Below are 20,738 nucleotides of genomic sequence, written 5' to 3'. Positions count from 1 at the left end.
TCCACACTGTCAGATTCAAGCGCACTGGCGTGGCCACATTAGCAGCTCTTGCAATGGCCACAGAGAGCAGTGCATTGTGATAGCTATCCCAGCATGCAAGTGGCTGCTACGTGCTTTTCAAATGTAGGGTGTGGGGTGGAGTGTGACAGGGAGTGTGTTGTGTGTATGTGGGGGGGAGAGAGGGTGGGTTTTTGGGGGGCTGAGAGCATGTCAGCATGCTGTCTTGTAAGTTCAGACAGCAGCAGACCCCCCCTCCCCTCGCCTCTCAAGCAACATTCCACATGAATGGTTGCTTTGTCCCAGAGCAGATAAGCAGCCAGCTGTCAGAAACAGAGCTTTGAAAGGGCATATCCGCATTCCTACAGCCGATTCCAAACAATGACAAGAGTGGCCATTTGACTTAAGGGGATTATGGGACGTGTCCGGTGGCCGATCAGAGCACAGTAATGCAATACCTTGTGCACACTGACACTGGGGCGTTTCAGCCGAGGCGCACCAAGCGTTATGCTTCTTGTGGAGGTGGATGCCCTGCAGAATCCAGATGCTCTAAGTGCCTTGCCAGTGTGGACAGGTCGTGAGTTAGGGCACCCGGGACTGCTTTAATGTGCTCTAATTCGCAAGTGTAGCCATGCCCTTAGACTCCCAGAGCCAGACACTGCTCAAAGACAATCAAGTAGCTGGAGAGCTACCCTAATGGGACTGGTGGGCAATACCCTAGTGCAGAAGAATCCCCTGGTGGTGTAAAGCTGAAGTATCTGCTATATCAGCTACTTCCCCCAGGATAGCGTGTTTGTCAGGGGAGAGCTAGAAGTAGGGTGGATTATGACTAGAGTGTGTCATGTTCTGGTGATCTCTGTCTGAGGAGATTATTCCTGTCAGTGCAGCAGACGATAAGACAATTTGGCACCACTGAAGTCAATGGAAGCAGGATTGAAACCTTAGGCCTTGGCTACACTTGCGAGTTACAGCGCAATAAAGGAGCCCCGGGGGCACTAGCTCACTACCCGTCCACACTGGCAAGGCACGTAGAGTGCTCTGACTCTGCGGCTAGAGCGCTCCTGGTGATCCACCTCGGCAAGTGGAATAAAGTTTTGTGCACCCCCGCTGGAGCGCTGCCGCGCCAGTGTGGACACCCTGGTCTGTTAGTGCGCTCTGATCGGCCTCCAGAAGTGTCCCACAATGCCTGTTCTAGCCACTCTGGTCATCACTTTGAACTCTACTGCCCTGTCCTCAGCTGACCAACAGTCAGACACGCCATTTAAATTCTCTGGGAATTTTGAAAATCCCCTTCCTGTTTGCTCAGCCAGGCATGGAGCGCTCTCAGTGAATCTTTCCAGGTGACCATGCCTCCACACACCAGGCGATCCCCAGTATGGAGCAATGGCAAGGTGCTGGACCTCATCAGTGTTTGCGGGGAGGAAGCTGTCCAGTCCCAGCTGCGCTCCAGCCATAGGAATTATGATATCTTCGGGCAGATATCAAGGGACATGATGGAACGGGGCCATGACCGGGACACACAGCAGTGCAGGATTAAAGTGAAGGAGCTGCAGAATGCCTACCACAAAGCCCGCAAGGCAAACAGCCACTCCGGTGCTGCCCCCACGACCTGCCGTTTCTACAAAGAGCTGGACACGATACTTGGGGTCAATTAAGTGATTAAGGCAAATCAGACAGATTGCAACCACTTGTCCCTCCAGCGAGAGAGTTTCCATCCCCTGGGGAAGCTCGCATATCCTAGTTCAGACTTGATTCTTCAGAGACCAACAGACACAGAAAGATCTTTTGGCTAAATAGCCTGAGTTCAACCTGACTCAGGGCCTTTGTTCTGATCCAGCAAACAGACAGGAATTCCTGGCCAACGCGGGAGGAAGGGGCAATCTGTAGGGAAGTGGTGGAGGGCTTGACATCGACCAGAGCCCTTGTGGAGATGGGGTGGGATGATCTCTGGTAAGCTTATTAGCATGCGTGCAGCAGGTTGTTTTATTGTTTTTAATATGTTTTCTCTAGAGTATGTTCCCCTCTATTTGACACTGGTGAGACCTCATCTGGAGTACTGTGTCCAGTTTTGGGCCCCGCACTACAAGAAGGACGTGGAAAAATTGGAAAGAGTCCAGCGGAGGGCAACAAAAATGATTAGGAGACTGGAACACATGAGTTATGAGGAGAGGCTGAGGGAACTGGGATTGTTTAATCTGCAGAAGAGAAGAATGAGGGGGGATTTGATAGCTGCTTTCAACTACCTGAAAGGGGGTTCCAAAGAGGATGGCTCTAGACTATTCTCAGTGATAGCAGATGACAGAACAAGGAGTAATGGTCTCAAGTTGCAGTGGGGGAGATTTAGGTTGGATATTAGGAAAAACTTTTTCACTAGGAGGGCGGTGAAACACTGGAATGCGTTACCTAGGTAGTTGGTGGAATCTCCTTCCTTAGAAGTTTTTAAGGTCAGGCTTGACAAAGCCCTGGCTGGGATGATTTAATTGGGGATCGGTCCTGCTTTGAGCAGGGGGTTGGACTAGATGACCTCCTGAGGTCCCTTCCAACCCTGATATTCTATGATTCTATGATAATGCTTTTACCTTAAAAATAAATGTGCTTGCTTAGAAAGAGTTGGGTGATAACTTACAACTGTGGCAGTTATGCTCTTTGTAGCCTTCCAAGAGAAAGCAAAGCAGAGACATTGCCTGTGTGTGCCATCTGTCTTGCTGGAGAACTCACAGTGCAATCAGGGAACTGTGCAGCCTGGAAATACCCTGGTCAGAAGGGAGAGAGATGTGGGTCTCCACCCAAGAGAGGTGATGGCTGGGGAGCTGGAAGCCTGAGAGCAGGTGCCCTTGCTGGACCACAGAGGGGGAACACAGCTGCAGTTGTCCTGAACTGTGGCACTTTGTACCTGAGATTACTTCAGGTGACTTTGAACAAGATACCATATAGTCCAGGGCTTAGATGATTGCAGTATGCAAAAGAAAGGGGGAAAGCAGTGCCTATAAAATAGCTTACACATGGTCAGGGCACCATGCACTCTGCAACCTACCCCTTGCCAGAGAGTTGGGCAGCACTAAGCTTTCACTTAAAGAAAGTTTTCACTTAAAATTTTCACAATACGATTTTGCGTTTGCACTCCAGAGCAGGGGTGCACTTAAGTGATGGGCAATTTCTTAGCTGAAGCCTTCCCATGCAGTGCTGATTTCAGTGTCTCTGTCTTTGTGCAGCTGGGTGTGTGTGCTGGAGGAGGCTTGATGGCCTGGTTCAGCAGGACAGTGTAAGGAAGCTCAGGCTGTTGGAACAGGTGGGCTCAGTGGTACCCCAATACATCAGGTGGTACCCCGGAGGGGGGTCACTTGGCTAGTAATAACCAAGGCTGGTGGAGACCAGAGTATGGCTGTAGTGTAACAAGCCATGTTGGACTTATAATTATTGATGCAGGATATTATCATGACACTGATGTAACCATAAATTCTGTTATTAAATATGAAGTCTGAATGGTATTTACACAATTGCTCTAAACATGCCTAAAAAGCTGAACTTACAAGCAATTACTACATCTGAACGGTAGCAAAACGTTTATAAGCATTTGATAAGGTACTTACAAATTGGACTGTACCCAGGGGTTCTTAGACCCTTGTTGGTCAGCTCCAACCTGGTCAGGCAGGTATTAGCAATGAACCCTTTAAGAGTTTACTTTTTTATACCCTTTAACAAGCAATGATGTCACTGCCAATTACTGACTTCAGCTAAAAAACAACTGGAGAAAATTCACCTTTATTTTCAGTATTAATCCAGATAAAATTTATCATCTCCTTTTCTCCTCAAGGCCTTTCCTCCCTATCTCTTCCCTCCTCCTTGGTGACCAACAGTTTTCCCTTTGCACCCGGGTTCACATAGGCCCTAATATTGGAGATAACACTGTTAAATGGGGTGGGAAGGGCCATGCTGGCTCTTTTTAAGCCAGATTCTCTGTCTTATTTAAAACCATCTTCAGTCACTGCTGTTGGTCAGAGGCCTTCTGTTTAGAAGCTTCCCTTTATTTCATTAGTCTTGGAACCAGACCTCCTCCATACTTCTTTCCTTCTCATCTTACAACTCATTACTTTCAAGGCCTTTTACTTGCTAATTAGGGCTTTTCTTTACAACACACATTTCTCTAACCAAGCTTAAGCTAATTCTAATGTTTTATATTTATTCTCTGAGCAGGCTGGTGGAGCCAGAGTTGCTGAACCAGGGCTGCTTAACACACGGACATTCGGTGCATGCTTGTACACTGGCTGGGAGCATCCAGACAGGGAGCTAGAGCAGCAGAGCATTTTAAGGCACTCGGGGTCACAGGACAAGTGGTGGCAGAACCTCTCTCTGGTTTGGGTCACACCCCAAAACATGACACCCGCCTTGCTTCATTATTCCACCTACTACCAGTGTGGGACCTGAGCAGAGAGCTGACTCTGCAATACATTATTGCATGAGTAGATGAATAGCCCAAGAACATTTTGCAGTTCAGCCCAGGAAATGTTCATTTCCCCTGCTGATTGTCAGCTGGTTGTGTAGTTGCTGTGCAGTGCCAATACCACAAAAGGACAACAGAAGAAGTAGAAATCTTTTTAAGGAACAATCAGGGTCAGCTAGAAGAACATATTCACTTTCCATGGCAGCATACACTCAGGTAAGAGAGAATTATGCTTTATGCAGAATTTGAAGGCGACACCATAGAAGAGGGATATTTACTAATGGTCTCTTATGTATCTAAGGAACTCTGTAGGTACCAACCTCCCGGTATCGGAGTTGACATTTAAGGTTCTTAAAGGTGACAGTATAATGGGTAACAAACAAGAAACTAGAAAAGGGGAAGTTTAGGTTAGTCATTATGGAGGTGGAGGGGAGAAATCTTGCTGTGAGATCAGATAGACAGTAGAATAATTTGCCGTGAGAAATAATTAAGCACCACCACCATAGATCTTTAAGGACACATTGAAACACTCATGGATTTAGTGTGTAGGACAGTCCAGCACTAGAGCAGAGGGATGGACTGAAGGACCCGTCTACCCTGTCATCTGACAGTCTCTGGGTATTGTTTTTATTTTAGATTTGTATTAAGATTTTACAAATACACAAGGTGCCAGGGTATATTATTGCCCAACATGGTCCAAAAAACAACCACCACACAACATCAATCTACGCAAGTCCCTTTAATACAGAGAAGATGGCAGAGAGGAGAAAGGAAGCGAGAAAGCATGGTGTGGAAGGATGATCTTACGGTATAGACACTGACCCAGAAGATCTGATTCATGGTTTGCCACAAACTTTCCATGTGACCCTGGGCAAATTGCTTGATCTATCTATGACTCAGCTTCCCATCTCTAAAAACTGGGATAATTAATAAATAAAGGCAGGCTTACCTCACAGGGGGTTGTGGAGATACATGTATTTATGTTTGTGATATGCTTCTCTAATATGATGATGTAGGTCAGATAGATGCACCTCCACAAAGATGAATAAGTGCTTCCAAATATGTTCCCTTGCGACAAGCCACCAATAAGCGAAGTAGTAGTGGTTACTGGCAGTGAACTGGTTAAACTATAACGAAAGAGAAATGCGGTCACTATCTACAAGTCTCTCATTAAAATACCAAGAAGGGAAAGGAGTTGTTTTAAGGAAAGTTAAGGCTGAATACCAAGAAAGATTTCTCAATTCCTATTAGATGGTGGAATAATCCCTAAAAGGAAGGATTGGTTGGAATCCCCATTACTGAAAACTTGGGCAGACAGTTCTGGAAAAGACAGGCTGCAATGTACCTCATTGACAGGCAGATGAAGTAGCTGACTTAACAAGTCTTTCATCTCTAATTTCAAGGGTGGCATCCTTCAAATGATCATACAAACAACAACAAGGGAAAGAGGGGCAAGGAAGTAAGTAGGTGCAGTATTAAGGAAGAATGAGAGGGTGGAATTAACAGTCTTGCAAAAGGGCAAGATAATGAATTCCATGTGAAAACTTGTCTTCAACAGAACATAGAAAAGAAAGCTGAATGATTAGAGAGGAGGGAAGACCCTGTAAAAAGAACTACTGACAAAGAGCAGGTAAGATAAACTCAGGGAAAAAATTGAATCTATATGAATTGGCCCATCCAGTCTACATGCATCTTAAAAGCATTCAAGGAATTATCCAACATACATATTTCCCACAGAAAATTAATTTCTAAAAAGTATGGACTGCTCGGGGGAGGTCAGCAGACTGGGGGAAACAAATGTAGCAGGGGCACAACCAGAAATTTTGTAAGGAGGGGGCCCAACAGTCTCCCCTCACTGCTCAGCCCAGAGCACTCCCCCTGCTGCTCCCCTACCCCAGTCCTGAGCTCTCTCACACTGCCTCTGCAACCAGCCCGCACTCTCCGCCCTGCACCCAGCTCCACACACGATCCCCTCCTGCTGCCCCATACCTAGCTCCACACTCTTTCCCTCACATTGCCCTGCACCCAGCTCCAAGATCTCCCATCTGCACCCAGCCCAGTGGTCTCTCCACCCCCACAGCCAAGCTCCTACCCAGAGGGGCAGTCAAGCTGAATAGCACCACCCCTACCAGGGGCCAGGCAGTTCTGGGAGACTTCTGTTTCTCTGCTTCCCTAGGAAGCACCAAAAGCCCAGATCCAACCCTTCCACCTGTCTGGGGTTTCCCAGTGGCCCTGCTCCTCTTCTCCACAGAGACTGGGGGTGCCCAGTGCCCATAGGTGCAGGAAAGATGTCAAAGGTGTGGGGGCCAAGCAGGAGCACGAGCTCACAATGCCCCTCAAATTTAGCCTGGCTACCCGCTGTCATCCCAGCAGGGAAGGGGCTCTGCTGTTATGCCTCCCAGCTCTGGTCAGTGGCCAATAGGGGGAGAGGAGGGAGCTGGGCCCTCTAGACATCCCCCCGACCATTGAACCACTGAAATAGAGTTCACATTTTCAAAAAAGAAAAGCGGAGTGAGCCTAGCAATTATCATCCTGTAAGGCTAACAACAAAACACCAACCACCTCAATGGAATTATCAAGCAATCAATGGAAATTAGGTGCATGAGTGCTTGTAAAAATCCCATCAGGAGCCTATCTGTATCTTTAGACACCTAAATACCTTTAAATTTGATCCTTTGGGACTTAGGAATCTAAGTCCCACTGACTGTCAATGAGACACAAGAGAGACTACAGACCTATATCAGGATAACTACGCCACTTGCTGTGAAAAATCCACATAGTTGAACGATGTAATTAGGTCGACCTAACCCCTCGTGCTTCTCCCATTGACATAGCTACCATCTCTTAGGGAGGGGAACTAAGTACACCAATGGGAGAAGCATCGTCACTTAAGAACTACAGCGGCACACCGGCGTCAATGCAGCATTTTAAGTGTAGACCTACCCTAAGTTACTTTTGCAGATGGGACTTTGACATCTAAAACTCTGCGAGCCTTTTAGCGAAATGGTGGAAGCGGCACAGCCGTGTCACTAAAAGCTGCATAGTGTAGCCATAGCCTAAATCCTAAAAGTGACAGTTGTAGTGATTTATCAAGTCGAAGTGTCTTTCACAGTGGATCCAGGGAGTAACCCCTGGGGATCTTTGACTTCAGTTTAGTGTCTCTGGCCTTGTGAGAGTTCAAACAGCAAAGAGATGGAAAACTTTCCTGTGTCTTTGTTTTAGTCCTTCATTCAGTCTCTCAGGCTATGTCTACACTACACAGCTTTTAGCGACACGGCTGTTTGTCGGCTCTCCTGCCGACAAAAAACTTCTACCCACAACGAGTGGCGTTCGCATTGTTGGCAAGAGATCGCTCCTGATGACAATGCACTGTTCACACTGGTACTTGCCGCGGCAAAACTTTTGTCTTGGGCGGGGTTTAACACCTCTGAAAGACAAAAGTTTTATCGTTCAACTGCCAGTGTAGACATAGCCTAAGTCCCAAGGATGAGCTTCCTTGCATGTAGCATTTCCAAGGTGTGATAGGCCATTATCCAATCCTTTGTATTGCACTGGTTCTTGGCGGCCCACCTGATTTTGACAGTTCTTCTGGACAGGCAAGGGGAATCACTCTTCCCATCTGAGTTCACAGGTTTAAAACAAACATTTTCAAAAAGCTATATAGCAAAACTTACATATTTCCTTCTAGCATGGAATACAGACAGTACAAGTGAGATTACTGCATGCAGCGACTGACAAGCATTGGATAGAGTCTAAATACTACATACATTCTTTTAAAACTGATACCTATTTTGAGCAACTCAACACACACAGGTGAACTGGTCTGGTCTCCAACTAGGAGTTTGTCCATTCTTAGATAATGCCTGCAGCCTTGGCAAGAGCTGGCACCTGGCCTGCCAGCATCACAGAGGCGTCACCAGAAGCCATATCATCAAGTAGTGAAAGAGAAACACACACTAGACCTGCAAGCTGTTCTCAGGCAGGCAAGAGGAGGATGGGTGTAGTTGGGAGAATACAGAAGCGGGTGCATCTGTGTGTGGGAAGGGTGGTGGCAGAAAATAACTAGGGTGGGACTGGCTAGGCATCCGTATGTCTTCACATACATCTCCACTATAAGTTAAGGCTTGTTCAGGGCCACTGCATGCATAAATTATTTGGCATTAGCTAAATATACCTCCCTGCTATGAAACCCGGTCTCAGGGAGAAAACCCATATCTGTTCTGGGTGCACTGAAGCCATGGTTTGTTTAGATGAGCAAATCAAACAAGAGTGTGAAGGGTGTGACTGAGGTGTGAAAAATCCTTTAGGGTTACATTTCTGAGTGCTACACTCGCTGTCTCAGCAGGGTGTTAGATTAGCACCCAACTGAGAACATCTAAAATAGCCCTTTGGCTAAAAGGTCTGCCTTTGACTTGTCAGCAGTAATGTCTGTAACTCAGGGCACCTCTACATAGAGGGATAATGTGCTCTCCAGAGCTGTGATTTCTAAAGCACACTAACATTTTGCTCATTAATTGATCTGTAGTCCCCTTGTGCATTTTAACATAATACAACAGCACTTCATTAAAGAGCCCTAAGGAACTTTTAGTGCACACCAGCATGGTCTACATGGACCAATTAATACCTAACACATTAGTGAGATGTAGAAATCATGCCCCCGTATTGCACATTTCTGTACCATAGAGACAACCCCTACAGGCTCTTAGCATGGTCTAAAAGTGGTTAGCATGAGTGTTTGTAACGTTATGTTGAAATGAGTGAGCAATTTGACTGGAAAGATGAGAAATAAAAACTGGGTTTGCTCTTTTCACCAGGCGTGTGGTTCATGGCCACTACAGATTGCAAAACAATTTATATAGTATGTGTGTATATTTACATTTATACACATACACACTACAGCAGTGGTCACCAACCGCTCAATAGCCATCTCCGGTGCGGCTGCTGCTAAGACAAGCTCCCTGACTGCCCCGGCCCCACGCCACTCCCAGAAGTGGCCAGCATGGCCCCGTGGATGGGGGGCAGGGGTCTCCCTCCGCACGCTGCTCCTGCCTGCACGTACTGCCCCCGCACGTCCCATTGGCCAGGAACGGGGAGCTGTGGCCAATCGAAGCTGCAGAGCCATGTGTAGAGCTATGTGCCACCCGCCCCCACACCCCACTCCCCCAGGGGCCGAAGGGGCGCATTGGCCCCTTCCAGGAGTGGTGTGGGGACGGGCAGGCAGGGAGCCTGGCTTAGCGGCAGCCATGCTGCACAGCCAACTGGGAGCTGCCGGAGGTAAATTCTGCCTGGTGGGAGGCTGCACCCCAACCCCCAGCCCTGAGCCCCCTCCAGGAGCCAGCACCCCAAACTCTCTCCTGCACCCCAACACTCTGCACCCAGACTCCCTTCCAGAGCCCACACTCCCCACCTCCTGCACCCCAACCCCTTGCCCCAGGCTCAGCCCAGAGCTTCCTCCCACACTGCAAACCCCTCGGCCCCAGCCCAGAGCCCACAACCCCTCGCCAACCCCAGCCCCAACCCCTTACCCCAGCCTGGTGAAAATGAGTGAGGGTGGGGGAGAGTGAGTGGGGCGGGGCTTTGGGGAAGAGGCAGGGCCTCAGGGAAGGAGCGGGGTAGATCCTGGGTTGCTCTTAAATTCAAAAAAGTGATCTTGGGCATAAAAAGGTTGGAGACCACTACACTACAGGATAGAATGCTTGATAATCACTGATGTGAGAAAGAGTGTGTTCCCAGCAGGGCCGGATGAACTCTCCTGTGGGCCTGGGGCTATTAGACTTTGTGGGGCCCCTATATACAAGTCGTTTTCCTGGGCTGGGAGTTTGGTGCAGGAGAGGGCTGGGGCAGGGAATTGGGATGCAGGAGGGGGTGTGGGGTCTGGGAGGGAGTTTGGGTGCAGGAGGAGATTCTGACCTGGGGCATGGGATTGGGGTGCAGAAGGGGGTGTGAGGTACAGGCTCTGGTTGGGAGGTGCTTACCAGAGCGACTCCCAGACAGCAGCGCAGCGGGCCTCAGGCAAGCTGCTTGCCAGAGCCCCACGCTGCTCCTGGAAGCAGCCAGCTGCTAGCCCTTCTCTCCCATGGGCTGGGAACCAGCCTATGGGAGATGCGGGGACGGTGCTGGGGGCAGGGGCAGGACGTGGAGCTGCCTCCTCCTGCCTCCTGCCAGGGGCCGCAGAGACATGCTAGCAGCCGGCCGCTTCCGGGAGTGGAGTGGGGCCACGGCATGCAGGCAGCCTGCCTAAGCGCCCCACTGCACCGCGGGACTTTTAGCGGCACAGAATTGGAGATCACTGCCTTTAATTTATTTTTGCAGGGCCCCCCCTGAGCCAGGGCCCTTGGCTGCAGCCCCTAAAGCCCCTGCCTTAATCCGGCCCTGGTTGGCAAGGCAGTATATCACCTGTTACCTGCAACCAAAAGCAGAATATACTCTACAGCTATGTTTCTGGAAGCTTGGTAGGCACAAAATAGAGCAGGGCTGTGGTTGGGACCAGAGGAAGTAGACTATGATAAAATGAGCTGGAGAAAAAAAAAGGAAGAAAGATGGTTTGAGAAAGAAGCAGAAGCTGATTTAATGTTTCCTGTATTATACTGGGGCAAGTGTTTGCGTGAGGGGTTGTTACAAACATTTATAGCTAGTTCAGTGTTTCTCAGCCTCTTCAAATTAGGGAGCCCTTACTAGGGATCAACATTTTTCAAAATGCCCTTACATTTGCAATAAATATAGCAATGATAAGCCTCTAGAATTTACCTGTGTGTGTTTCAAGGGGCTGACCAAGAATCCCAACTGCAAAGGGTAAGGGTGTGCAGGGAGAGGGAGATTCTCTTAGCTTTAGGCTGTAATAACATTTTCAGCATCCTCCCTGATTGCCTTTCATAACACAAATAAATAAATAAATAAATACCTACTGGTACTACTAAAAAGAAAAGGAGTACTTGTGGCACCTTTGAGACTAACAAACTTAGAGACTGGTACTACTCATCATAATGAGCTTTCCTGGGCGGGTACGAACCACCAGTTGAGAGGCACTGGCCTAATTGAATACAATGTTACCATAAGAGCCAATTTTTCAAAAAAGAGGCGCCCACTTTATGTACACAAAATAGGAAGCTGTGGGAGGACACAAGGAGGTGACTACATACACACACATTCCAATTGCATGTGCAATATGGGTAAGTGAGTGTACAACCATCCGCCTGGGTCTGCAATTCCCCCCAAGACTCAGCATGCCCTATGGTGTGAAAGCCACTGTCTGTCAAACACAGCTGTTTGTGCGGCATGGTATTGAAACTTTCCAAAGGAACCCACAAGCAGAGTGGTTAAGCTTGTATCATTAAGAGAGGGTCAGCGCAGCTGAGGCCCATAAAGGGGGAGAGAAAGTTAAAAAAACCCACAAGTTCCCTATCTCAAAATAGTGAATGTCAAACGACACACCTGGGGATCAAATGCAGCATAGAGATGAGGGGGTAGCCAGCAGATGCTGTTAAACCTCAAGATTCAGCTTCAGGAGTTAGCCATATTTACAAGTTCTACTGATCATATATTTGGGAATAGCTGGATGAACTTACCCCATAGATCAGAGTAATACGTGACTTACTGTGTGATGGGCGGACGTCCGAGAGAAGCCTCAGCATCATGAGACCAGGCAGAGCAGAGAAAAGATCACTTTTCCTATGGTGTCAGAGAGAATGATTTGAGCATTACAGCCATTGTTCACCCTGCCATCCAGGATGTTGCAATGTCCATCACAGAGCTGTGTAACCAAATAAAAAAAATCAGATCAGATGAGAAGGGCCCATCATAATTACCTAGTCTAACCTCCTGCATACAGAGGCCATTGATTTCTCTCAGTAATTTCTACAGCATCCCCATACCTTGTGGCGGAACTAGTGCATATACATGCAGTAAGGAAGAATGTATCATATCCCTTTAGTAAACTGTTCCAATAATTACTCCCACTGGAGAAGATTTACAGCGCATTTCCAGTTAGAATTTTTCTAACTTCATTGGTGCTTACTATGCCTTTGCTAGCAACAGATTTCTTCTCCCCATTTAAGTTTTCATAGAATGATCAATGCATAGAGACTACTGAATTAAAATACAGCGACACAGATGTGGCTGCTGTTTGGGCTCTGCAGGCCAGCCCATTGATTTAAGTGAGAATGCTGCCTGCATTGGCACCTCAAGAGCAGGCTAAGGGTGATTTCTGCTTATTACTAACATTGCCGCACCTACTCCCAGCTCTAGCTTTGCAGCTAGCAGCAGTCAGAGAATCCTTCGTCATTAGCTTTTCTCCAGCCTGCTTTCCTGTGTCAAAACCCCAAAGAGGTTTTAAATGTGTAAGAGGACTTTTCATGTCAAATGTTTTGGAGTAGAGCAGGTTTGAACTTTGCACAGTGAGATGTTGTAAAACAAAGCCACAGCTTCCAGGTAGCACAGAAAATAGCTGATAAATTATTACAAAATAAGAGCTAAACCTCCCGCTGCATGGCAGAAATCAATCACCAATGACATGGCATTACAAGGAAACATCCTCTGTGGGCAAATGAATTCCTAATGGTCAATAGTGCAGTTTCTTGTGACTTCTACTGAACTATCTGAAGCCTTTGTCTTTTACTACATTTGCACAGCACCTAACACAACGTGGCCTGATCTAAACTGGGGCCTCTGGGCAACACTGCTATACAAATGAACAACAATGAAGCATGCAAATTTCCAATCTACCTTTTCTTTTTGTTTGTCAGAGGATGGTGGGAGCATGATTCAGGGGGTAGCTCCTCTGAGCTGGAGATTGGTTTGAACACCAGTAAATTGCCCCTTCATCATGGGCTTTCACAGGCCATTCTTTCTGTGTTATGTTACCAGGCTTCTGTGTCATGTATTCTTGGTATACAAAATTCCTGTGAGTTTCCTACATTTTAAAAAAATGGTTATTTGCAATCAAACAAAGGCACCAACCCATTAAAATAACACATGCTTTATGCAAGCAGTGTGGGCACCTCACTGGTTTTTAATCATTCCCCACAAACAGAATTGGTTGTAGAAATCCTTAAATGCTACATCTACCAGCGCTCAGAGTGTCCTACATTTTATGCTGACAAACAGATTTATTTAAGGCATTATTTGTGGGGGCCAACTCTTGATTCACTGTCTCCAGGAAGAGAACTTGCCTTGCTCACTTAACTGTATTTTGAAGGTTGCTAGATTTACCTCTCTGATAACTATTTTTCCTCCTTTTATATTTTCTTTTGCAAGGCAATCACTCATCATGACCCAGGAATTTCCTGAGGTGACGACTGAATTTACCTATGATGAAGCAGCTGCTGTTTGTGACCAAGTAAACATCCAGGAGTTTGGGAAAGTATTTCTGCCAGCCTTATATGCCCCTGTGTTTGTTCTTGGCCTGGTGGGGAATCTCCTGGTGGTTTTTGCCATCGTGAAGGGCAGCCGAGAGAAGAGCATCACAGACATTTTTCTCTTGAACTTGGCTATCTCGGACCTGCTCTTCGTGATCTCGCTTCCTTTCTGGACTTTCTATGTGATGCGTGGATGGATGCTTGGGAACATTCCATGCAAAATCATCTCCTCGCTTTATTATGTGGGTTTCTTTGGCGGCATGTTTTTCATCACTGTCATAAGCATTGATAGATACCTGGCCATAGTTCGGGCAGCATTTTCTCTGAAAGCCAGAACAGTCAGCCATGGCTCTCTTACCACTCTTGGGGTGTGGATGGTGGCCATTTTAGTCTCAGTGCCACAATTTGTGTTCACCCAGGAGACAGAGGAACAATGCACCGCTAGGTACCCTGATGATCTTAAGGAAATCTGGCCTATTTTCTGCAATGTGGTAATGAATGTCTTAGGGTTCCTTATCCCAGCCTGTGTCATAAGCTTTTGCTATTTTGGGATCATCAGGACATTGCTCTCCTGCAAAAATCACAAAAAAAAAAGAGCCATCAAACTAATTTTAGTGGTGGTGGTTGTGTTTTTCCTCTTTTGGACCCCATACAATGTACTGATTTTTCTGGAAACTTTAAGACACTATAAATTGGTTAACCAATGCCACGAATTTATGGACTATGCAATGCATGTGACTGAAACACTAGCATTCAGTCACTGTTGTCTCAATCCACTTATCTATGCTTTTGCTGGGGAAAAATTCAGGAAGTACCTTTGTCATTTGTTTCTAAAGTGTTGCTCATTCATGTGCCCCTGTGGGCCCTGCCACCAATACCAGGCTAGCTCTCTAACTACCACTCCAGAAAGCATGCTAAGCGGCAACCAGACCCAGAATACCAGTGACCAGGATGTCTCTGCCCTTCTGTGAAAGGTTTTGTTAGCATACCTTTAGAAATACACCTTGTCCAGGCTTCAGAGGAGTAGCCATGTTAGTCTGTATCAATAAAAACAACGAGGAGTCCTTGTGGCACCTTAGAGACAAACACATTTATTTGGGCATAAGCTTGCATGGGATATAACCCACTTCATCAGATGCATGGAGTGGAAAATACAGTAAGCAGGAATAAATATACAGCACATGAAAAGATGGGAGTCAAATATAACATGTGAGTGTACCTGAATGCCGGGTATTTCTTTTGCTCAGCATTAATTATTTTTTAAAAGTACAGCTTTAATGATGACAACTGAACAACACATAAAAATAATATTGCAGAGGAGTTAAGAAAAAAAGAAAAAAACAGCACCAGGAAGAAAAGAAGAATTTAAGGACAGATAATTTGATAGAAATGTAGACAATAAAAGTGTGTTTGTGAATATAAATATACCGCTATGCATACACATGCACACTTTTAAGGAAAAAGCAATCTCTGTAAAGTCAATGGTCCAGCTGATTGATAGTAATGGGGAATATTTGATATACTGTGTATTGGGTTACTCTTAGAGGCCAGTGTAAACTGAGGAATGCCTTTGTTTTTCCACTCTTTCTGATACAGCAGCATGTTCTCTTATACTGTATATAAGTATATTTTTGGTTTGAAAGCTCTTTGGGGCAAGAACCTCTTCTTATGTCTTATGGGAAGCACCCAGTACATTTCTAAAGCAGTGTGTAAAGAATTTTTTTTTATTTCTGGATTACTTATTGCTGGTTGCTACAAGTATTTTATTTGTTAATGCATAGCTAATAAAATACTAATGGTTTTAAAAAGTTCTTTTTAACTATTATTATTAGTTTTGTACCAACAATATGCTCAGCACTATACAATATGTAAAAATGAGGACAGAGACTGGCTTTAAGTTGTTTCCTGATCCAAAACCCACTTAAAATCAAAAGGAGTCCTTCCATCGACTTCAATGGCTGTGGATCACGGCCTTACAGCCCTAAGCCCCAATTCAGCCGAGCACTGCAGCACATGCTTAAACGCTTTGTTGAATAAAAGCTGACACACAGAAGACATACCTGGAGCGGGGATAAGTAGGTTGGGATATTTTTGAAAGCATCATCATTTAAGTTATAAACTTAATGATTGAGTTCACACCAGCTATTCAAGAGTAGAGGAAATGGGCCATATTCAGGGCATTGTAAATATATGACTCTTAATCATGCCCCGCTAATCACTTTAAATATCACATTGGACTGTTTTTAAGAGATTAAAGCAACTCCAACACCACAGTTTTCTGGAACCAAGGATACATGTGAACCCTAAAGTATTTACAGATTTCAACTTTTCTGTCTGAAGTCTGAGTGTGTAAGGAGCATTTTAGATCTGTTGGATTTATGGCATGTACTACCTGCCCAAGAGTCAGCTAACATATTTTATGCATTGCACTTATAAAAATGATCTGAATAAATGGCAACACAATAATATATGAACAGTATATAGGTAAATGTGATGAGTAACAAGAAGTAGTGCAATTAGAATCTTAATCTCTTCAGAGTTCCAATACAGTTCCAATACAGCTGAGCCAATGTCTGACAAAACCAAGGATCCAGTCCTGCAAAATGAGCCCACGTCGGTGGACCCCTGCATTTTCATGGATCCTCGTTGATACAGCTGGTCCAAAAATATGTCTAATTTTGAACAGAAATTTTCTTTTCCACACAAAAAAAGTTCCCATTTTTCAATTAGCTGCATTCATTGGCTTTCATGGGGCTGTGGGAGGGCTCAGAGATCTGCCTATGCAGAGTCAGTTGGAGAACTGGAACCCAAAATTCTGGAGCTCATCACCGCTGAACCGCAAGGAAGTTAGGATCTGGACCCACCTATAAACATGATACTTTAAAGCCACAGAACCACCTGGAATATTTTCTTCTTTACATGTAATTTTACTAATATCCCATTTTTGCAATTGTGTAACCAGCACAGATTAATAATGAAATAAAAATTTCTAATTAAATGCACTAGATTTAATCAAAATATTACAGCTGATGTTTTAGACATTGACTAGAGCAGTGGTCTCCAAACTTTTTGGCTCACGCTCTCCCAGGGTGAAGACCGGAAGACCTGCCGCAGACGTGCTGCTGATGGAAGAAGAATGGAAGACCTGCCGCAGGTGGGCCGCCGGAGGGGAACACCAGCTGAGGACGTGCAGAGCTGCTGCTGAAGAAAAAAAAAGGCAGAGTGCCGTCCAGCGGCACTCCTGCTGCCGCGCACCCCCTGGGATCATCTCGCGCACCCCAGTTTGGAGACCACTGGACTACAGGCATGTGGACACCCATTCTCATTCATTCTAATGGGAATTGGGTGTCCAGATATCTTCGATTACTTTGAAAATTTTGGCCTAAATGTTTAAACAAGCCAGATAAGAGATCTCTGCCCTTTCCCCCAAAGCAAATAGTTCCCTTTTAAAACATGATGAATGTGCAGGAAAAAAGAGGAAACACCCGGGGTAAAATGAGAAGTCTCTCCCAGGCAAAGACAATTACACCAAAGTAAAGAGGTTAAAAATAAATGTTAGGAAAGCTCTGTGCACATGCATGAAATGTGGTTGGACATGAGCAAAGAAGACACACTTGATAATGCAATCACTTCCATTTTGCGTGTACACCCGACACACAGAGCCTGATTCTGTGCCTATTGAATCAATAGGAGTCTTCCCATTAAATGTCAATGGATATAGGCTCAGGCCCTCAGGGTATGTCTACACTACAAAATTAGGTCGAATTTATAGAAGTCGGTTTTTTAGAAATCGGTTTTATATATTCGAGTGTGTGTGTCCCCACAGAAAATGCTCTAAGTGCATTAAGTGAATTAACTCGGCGGAGCGCTTCCACAGTACCGAGGCTAGAGTCAACTTCTGGAGCGTTGCACTGTGGGTGGCTATCCCACAGTTCCCGCAGTCTCCGCTGCCCATTGGAATTATGGGTTGAGATCCCAGTGCCTGATAGGGCTAAAACATTGTCGCGGGTGGTTCTGGGTACATATTGTCAGGTCCCCATTCCCTCCCTCCCTCCCTCCGTGAAAGCAGCAGCAGACAATCGTTTCGCGCCTTTTTTTTCTTGAGTTACCTGTGCAGACGCCATACCACGGCAAGCATGGAGCCCGCTCAAGTAACCGTCACCGTATGTCTCCTGGGTGCTGGCAGACGTGGTACTGCATTGCTACACAGCAGCATCAACCCATTGCCTTGCGGCAGCAGAGGGTACAGTAGCACTGGTAGCCGTCATCGTCATGTCTGAGGTGCTCCTGGTCGCCTCTGTGAGGTCGATCAGGAGCGCCTGGGCAGACGGGTGCAGGGACTAAATTTGGAGTGACTTGACCAGGCCATTCTCTTTAGTCCTGCAGTCAGTCCTACTGAACCATCTTATGGTGAGCAGGCAGGCGATACGGATTGCTAGCAGTCCTACTGCACCATCTTCTGCCGAGCAGCCATGAGATGTGGATGGCTTGCAGTCCTTCTGCACCGTCTGCTGCCAGCCAAAGATGTAAAAGATAGATGGAGTGGATCAAAACAAGAAATAGACCAGATTTGTTTTGTACTCATTTGCTTCCCCCTCTCCCCCTAGGGGACTCATTCCTCTAGGTCACACTGCAGTCACTTACAGAGAAGGTGCAGCGAGGTAAATCTAGCTATGTATCAATCAGAGGCCAGACCAACCTGCTTATTCCAATAAGAGCAATTACTTAGGTGCACCATCTCTTATTGGAACCCTCCGTGAAGTCCTGCCTGAAATACTCCTTGATGTAAAGCCATCCCCTTTGTTGATTTTAATTCCCTGTAAGCCAACCCTGTAAGTTATGTCATCAGTCGCCCCTCCCTCCGTCAGAGCAACGGCAGACAATCATTCCGCACCTTTTTTCTGTGCGGAAGCCATACCAAGGCAAGCATGGAGGCCGCTCAGCTCACTTAGGCAATTAGGAGCACATTAAACACCACACGCATTATCCAGCGGTATATGCAGCACCAGAACCTGGCAGAGCAATACTGGGCAAGGAGGCGACGTCAGCGCGGTCACGTGAGTGATCAGGACATGGACACAGATTTCTCTCAAGGCATGGGCCCTGCCAATGCATGCATCATGGTGCTAATGGGGCAGGTTCATGCTGTGGAACGCCGATTCTGGGCTCGGGAAACAAGCACAGACTGGTGGGACCGCATAGTGTTGCAGGTCTGGGATGATTCCCACTGGCTGCAAAACTTTCGCATGCGTAAGGGCATTTTTATGGAACTTTGTGACTTGCTTTCCCCTGCCCTGAAGCACATGAATACCAAGATGAGAGCAGCCCTCACAGTTGAGAAGCGAGTGGCGATAGCCCTGTGGAAGCTTGCAATGCCAGACAGCTACCGGTCAGTCGGGAATCAATTTGGAGTGGGCAAATCTACTGTGGGGGCTGCTGTGATGCAAGTAGCTCACGCAATCAAAGATCTGCTGATATCAAGGGTAGTGACCCTGGGAAATGTGCAGGTCATAGTGGATGGCTTTGCTGCAATGGGATTCCCTAACTGTGGTGGGGCCGTAGACGGAACCCATATCCCTATCTTGGCACCGGAGCACCAAGCCGGCGAGTACATAAACCGCAAGGGGTACTTTTCAATAGTGCTGCAAGCTCTGGTGGATCACAAGGGACGTTTCACCAACATCAACGTGGGATGGCTGGGAAAGGTACATGACGCTCGCATCTTCAGGAACTCTGGTCTGTTTCAAAAGCTGCAGGAAGGGACTTTATTCCCAGACCAGAAAATAACTGTTGGGGATGTTGAAATGCCTATAGTTATCCTTGGGGACCCAGCCTACCCCTTAATGTCATGGCTCATGAAGCCGTACACAGGCAGCCTGGACAGTAGTCAGGAGCTGTTCAACTACAGGCTGAGGAAGTGCAGAATGGTGGTAGAATATGCATTTGGACGTTTAAAGGCACACTGGCGCAGTTTACTGACTCGCTTAGACCTCAGCGAAACCAATATTCCCACTGTTATTACTGCTTCCTGTGCGCTCCACAATATCTGTGAGAGTAAGGGGGAGACATTTATGGTGGGGTGGGAGGTTTAGGCAAATCGCCTGGCTGCTGGTTACGCGCAGCCAGATACCAGGGCGGTTAGAAGAGCACAGGAGGGTGCGGTACGCATCAGAGAAGCTTTGAAAACCAGTTTCATGACTGGACAGGCTACGGTGTGAAAGTTCTGTTTGTTTCTCCTTGATGTAACCCCCCACCCCTTGATTCACTCTACTTCCCTGTAAGCTAACCACCCTCCCCTCCTCCCTTCGATCACCGCTTGCAGAGGCAATAAAGTCATTGTTGCTTCACATTCATGCATTCTTTATTCATTCATCACACAAATAGGGGGATGACTGCCAAGGTAGCCCAGGAGGGGTGGTGGAGGAGGGAAGGAAAATACCACACAGCACTTTAAAAGTTTACAACTTTAAAATTTATTGAATGCCAGCCTTCTGTTTTTTTGGGCAATCCTCTGTGGTGGAGTGGCTGGTTGGCCGGAGGCCCCCCCACCGCGTTCTTGGGCATCTGGGTGTGGAGGCTATGGAACTTGGGGAGGAGGGCAGTTGGTTACACAGGGCTGTAGTGGCACTCTGTGCTCCAGCTGCCTTTGCTGCAGCTCAGCCATACACTGGAGCATACTGGTTTAATCCTCCAGCATCCTCAGCATTGAATCTTGCCTCCTCTCATCACGCTGCCGCCACATTTGAGCTTCAGCCCTGTCTTCAGCCCGCCACTTACTCTCTTCAGCGCGCCACCTCTCCTCCCGGTCATTTTGTGCTTTCCTGCACTCTGACATTATTTGCCTCCACGCATTCATCTGTGCTCTGTCAGTGTGGGAGGACAGCATGAGCTCGGAGAACATTTCATCATGAGTGCGTTTTTTTTTTCTTTCTAATCTTCACTAGCCT

General features: G+C 46.7%; 1 protein-coding gene across 2 annotated transcripts; it reads left to right on the top strand.

Annotated features, from left to right (window-relative positions):
• The first annotated feature begins 4,571 nt into the window (after positions 1-4,571).
• On the top strand, positions 4,572-15,319 carry CX3CR1 (C-X3-C motif chemokine receptor 1). 2 transcript variants are annotated; one of them, XM_073329505.1, is made up of 3 exons: positions 4,573-4,654; positions 5,997-6,068; positions 13,691-15,319. In XM_073329505.1, exon 3 carries the CDS (start codon positions 13,704-13,706, stop codon positions 14,760-14,762), a length of 1,059 nt encoding a protein of 352 aa, XP_073185606.1. In that variant the 5' UTR covers positions 4,573-4,654; positions 5,997-6,068; positions 13,691-13,703; the 3' UTR covers positions 14,763-15,319. The 2 variants fall into 2 exon arrangements, with proteins under 2 accessions (XP_073185607.1, XP_073185606.1); XM_073329506.1 differs by lacking the exon at positions 5,997-6,068 and having other exon boundaries at positions 4,572-4,654.
• Positions 15,320-20,738: the final 5,419 nt, after the last annotated feature.

This window comes from Lepidochelys kempii, chromosome 2, assembly GCF_965140265.1.
Source record: "Lepidochelys kempii isolate rLepKem1 chromosome 2, rLepKem1.hap2, whole genome shotgun sequence".
Taxonomy (NCBI): Eukaryota; Metazoa; Chordata; order Testudines; family Cheloniidae; genus Lepidochelys; species Lepidochelys kempii.
This window is presented reverse-complemented; position numbering and strand designations above follow the sequence as displayed.